The sequence below is a fragment of the Scylla paramamosain genome, chromosome 47 (genome assembly GCF_035594125.1).
Source record: "Scylla paramamosain isolate STU-SP2022 chromosome 47, ASM3559412v1, whole genome shotgun sequence".
In the NCBI taxonomy this organism is placed as follows: domain Eukaryota; kingdom Metazoa; phylum Arthropoda; class Malacostraca; order Decapoda; family Portunidae; genus Scylla; species Scylla paramamosain.
Window position 1 is genome coordinate 6,879,085 of NC_087197.1, and position 4,973 is coordinate 6,884,057.

Sequence of the window (4,973 nt, forward strand, 5' to 3'; positions counted from 1 at the left end):
AGCAAACCATCAAAATCTATAAATGGGTCAAGTTTGCCTAAGGAATAACTCTGTGGAATAGCTTTGCCTTGTGAAAGAGCCTCAAATTCCTTGCCATAAGCTTCACGTTGCACACACTGGAACAACTTCATCTTAGCCTTGCTTAACTCCCCATACATTAATGGACCTGTGCACCTTTCACCCCTGAGTTTACAGTTATGAATGAATCTAAGTACCCAAGCAACAACTCTGACTGCCTTGCAAAACTCACCCCAACGAACAAACTCAAACACAGAGGAATGTGAAACAGTTACTGTTAGGCAGGAAGTAGCCACCTCCTCTTCACTATTCTCCTTACTATTTAGCATATATTGTTCCTGCTGTGGGTGTTGAATGGGCAGAGACAACCAAGCTGGTCCATCAAACCACATCTCACTTGACACTAGATCCTCGGCCGGTGTACCCCTAGAAATAAGATCAGCTGGGTTATCCTTTCCTGGACAATGATACCAAGTACTGGATGAAGTTAATTCCTGTATCTCCAAGACTGTTCTCCACAAAGCTTTTCCACCTGTGTGGTTCTCTCTTTATCCAGGATAATGTAACTGTGGAATCCGTCCAACAATGTAAAGGCATCTCAATGTGTAGAGCAGACTTGACATATGTTACCAGCCTTGCACATAGAAGAGCCCCAATTAACTCTTAGCGTGACAGGGTTAGATTCTTAAATGGAGTTACTCTTCCTCTGGATATAACAAAGGAGACACCAAATTTACCATCAGGTTGAAGAAATCTTAGATACACGCATACTCTGTAACCCTTTTCGGAGGCATCTCCAAAGGCGTGTAGTTCTGCTCCATTCATAAGTCTCCAAGAAACACCAGGGAAATAACATCTCCTTATACACCATGTCTTAAACTGAGAAATGCTAATAAACCACTTCTGAAACTTGTACAATAACTGATCAGGAAGTACTTCATCCCACTCAATACCTTCCTTCCATATCTCTTGAAATACTATCTTAATATACATAATGAAAGGACTTAGGAAACCAAGAGGGTCAAACAGTCTGGTTATACAGCTAAGAACAGCTCTTTTGGTGGAAATTAGCTCTAAAGGAGTCTCTATGTTAAGTCTGGTAAACGAGAAACAGTCTTTATCTAATTTCCATTGCATGCCTAACACTTTAATAGCTTCTTTCTCGTCCAGACAGGTCTTATTACTGAAGTATTCCATCATATCTTTACTGTTTGAGATCCACTTAGCTAATATCATTCCAGCCTGAGCCAAAATAGAACATGATTCACCGAATCTCTCCTTGCCTTCTTCGATGCTGTCAGCGCCACATAGCCAGTCATCTACATAGAGATTTTCTTTTAATTCTTGCGCCACTTCTGAGCAAGGAAAGGACTTTAAATGATGTATGATGGTGGTATTTAGTAAAAAAGGGCTACTTTTGTTTCCAAAAAGGGACACGTAAGAATCTCATGGTTCTTACGAATCTCATGGTTCTTACTTTATCTCCATACTGCCAAAGAAATCTGTGAACATCCTTATCCTCATCTCTTACATTTATCTGGAGAAAGGTCTTAGTGATATCTGCAGCGAAAGCTACCTGCCACCTCCTAAATCTCAAAAGGGTTTCAACAAGGTCAGGATTAAGAGAGGGTTCAGCCTCTAAGCAATCGTTCAAGGATTTACCGTTATAACTGGTTGCAGAAGCATCGAAAACAGGCCTTACTTTAGTAGAGGAGCTGCTCTCATGTACAACCGGATGATGGGGAAGGTAGTAAGTGGGATGAATACTTTTCAGTTGAGAAGGCGGGACTTCTTCACATATTCCTTCCTTCTCATACATTCGAAAGACAGTATCATATTCTTCCCTCAGGTGTGGATCCTTCTGGAATCTATGACACAAGTTAGACAACCTTTTTTCATCTATCTTTACATTGTCTTGCAACTGAGACCTAGCAGATTCTGACTTCCAGGGCCATGTCCACCACAAACTTTCCATCTACAAATTTTACATGCTCATCAAACTTCTGCTGAACATAGTTACAATTCTCTGTTAATTCTTCCTTACTTGTTACACCAATTGATTCTAAGTCCCAGAACTTACTCAGAGTGGATTCAGACACTGCATTGACACACAGAAGCTGTGTATTTGCCCCCATTGGGCTACTGGAAGTCCAAGAACCTGACAAAACCCACCCAAAAACGGATTCTTGGGCCTTCATGTAAACGAACTTGATTAGGAAGTATGAATTTCCAGTATGAGTCAACCCCCACCAAAATATCTACATTAATGTGCTGGTCGTGTAAGTAATCATCAACTAAAGGTAATGATTCGTATCCCTTGAGTTTGTCTTTGGGTACCCTGGGACGTATTAAAGGAACACATATGATATTAATTTCCACAGCCACTAAAGAATGAGCAATTCCCTTACAATCTTCTGATCTCAAATCATACAAGTCACTCATATAGCTAAGAGAGGAATTATTACCAAAGGCAGAGTAACAAATGGGTTCAGATTTCAACCATGTAGGCTTAATCCTTTTAACCAAGGAGCTTGATACATAGGACCTGTCAGAGCCTGTGTCAAAAAGTACTGTCACCTGAACACTATTACCTTTACCAGTACCAACTTTCACCTTGGCTGTCTGCAGAACACAGCACATGGAGTTCAAGGGTTCGTGGCCTTTCTGTGTATTGCATAGTGCAATTCCAACATGGTTTACTGAAGGAGTTATACTGCTCTCAGAACTCACCGTTGCACCTTCCCCAGCTGGCTTAACTGAATCATTTCTAGAAGTGACACCAGTGCTAGTCACTTTCGGCTGATCTTTAAGACAAAAGAGTGCGTTATGATTGCCTCTACACTTACTACACATATGTTTACACCCCTTGGAGATGTGTCCCCTAAAGCACAATTCCAAAGAGCGCACCTTTTCTTCTTGTTCAGCACGAGTAAGTTTACATACATTTAAGCACTTCTCACTTGGATGAGGCTTACCACAAAACGTACATCGGTTCATACCTGATGCTGAGAATGCAACAAGGGCAGAGATTACTTTCCTCCTTTCAGATGCAATAGGGCCACTGCGTGTTTCCTCACTGCGGCAACCTTCCCTGTACAAGTCTGACCTCTCTCTCCGTTTTATTTCACTTTGGAGACAAGTCATTAACCAATCAAGATCACCATGTCCTGAACCATCTCTGGACCACTCCATACGAATCTCTTGAGGAAGACGGGACAGTATAACAGGAGTCAAAACAACGCCATACTGGTCTCCCTTAACTCCCAAAGCTTCCAAACTGCGTACGTGAGAGTTAAGCTGGTCCTGCATCTTCCACAGCGAAATGTACTTAGACCCCGACGACTTAACAGGCATGTCAATGTTCAACAGGGCTTGAATGTGTGCAAAGATGATGCGTTCAGGCTTCCCAAAGCGTTCCTTTAACATCTTACATGCTATGGGAAAGTTAGCAGCTGTAAGGGTTAGGCCTTGTAACACTCGCTTAGCCTCATCCTCAAGAGAAGAGTGTAGATAACCAAACAGAAGCCAAACTTGCTTATGGCAGGTATATTTGCTTCTCCCACTAAGGCTTCAAACTGTTCCCAGAATGATAGCCAGTCAAGCACATTACCACTAAACTTGGTTAACTCTATACGTGGTAATCTAATGTTACTCATCACTGACTCGTCCGCTCCACTATCACTGCGCGAGGATGTACCAGCGCGTGGTACTGTCTGGGCTAACAGCTCAGCTAACTTTTCTGCTGCCTGCACTCTAGAGCACCTTACTTGACGGCGGAAGTGGTCGGCGGCCTCGATGTCCTCTTCCAACTTGTCAGACTCTGACATAGCCAGCTCCACAGCACTCTGGGCGTCATCCAGGGCAGCAAGACGCGTATCAAAGTCGTCTACCGCGTCTTCCAACTCTACTTTGGTAACCAAAGGCTTGGTAACCAAAGCAGTAAGGGGCTTTGCGCTGCGAGTTACCCAGCCACGGCATGTCGTCCGTCTCCTCTCCAGCTGTTGCTTGTCTTCTGCCATTCTGCCGAAAACTTGGGAATATCTTCCTTGTCCCGGGAATATATTCCCGGGTCTGGGCACCATATGTTAGCCCCCAAAGCTTATCTAGGCAGGGCCAACATCGGCAGTTTCTCTTGATGAAGACAAAGCGTCCTTAGACGGAGGAGTAATGAATAGACCGGCGTACAAGCAGCGAATCCTTTATTTTCCCGAGGCAGCCCCGAGTACACCACTGGCAGGTGACGTGGTGAGTGCCTCACGTGGCAAACACCAGCATTGCATATTCATTTCAAATTGGATGTACAAAGGCATCAAAATCATATTACAAAAAATCATATTACAAACAAAGACTAAACATATTAAATGAACAAAGGAAATATATGGTAATTATTAAATACACCCGTCCTAGGTAACAAAGAAAATGGTCCCACCACCAATCCGCCTTTTCAGGGGAAGCTCACACAAATCATAAATGAAATCCAACAAATGCCATTCAAAGTATCATATATGGGAAAACAAAAGACATTGTGAGAAACGTGCATTACACTATGCAACAAAATTTCACTTTTGTCCCAAAACATAATTTTCCAATTATTTCTATCTAAAACAAAATAGAAAAAAAAAGTCATTTTGATCCTAAAACTTTACTTTTGTGGTTAGAACAATTAATTTACATTTTTGCTTTATTTCATTATAGTATGGGTTACTATTGATTTTCATGTCAGGGAAAGACCTTTTGCAAAATTTCAATTGTTTATATAATTGCTTCTGAAATTTTGCAAATAAGTTAAATCAATGAAAGAAATTATAAAGTGTTTTAGAGATTTTTAATTTCAATAAGATCATTCTTGAACTCACCAGATCTAGCAAGAAATTTTTCATATTTAGAAGAATTTGCTTACATTTCAGAAATCTTCTCACATCTTCCAGATTGTTCTACCAGACACTTTTAGAAGT

At 41.5% G+C, this 4,973-nt stretch overlaps 1 protein-coding gene across 1 annotated transcript; it reads right to left on the reverse strand.

Moving 5' to 3' along the window:
• Nucleotides 1-2,157: 2,157 nt before the first annotated feature.
• On the reverse strand, nt 2,158-3,444 carry LOC135095052 (uncharacterized). The gene has a single exon (XM_063995691.1). It carries the CDS (start codon nt 3,442-3,444, stop codon nt 2,158-2,160), a length of 1,287 nt encoding a protein of 428 aa, XP_063851761.1.
• Nucleotides 3,445-4,973: the final 1,529 nt, after the last annotated feature.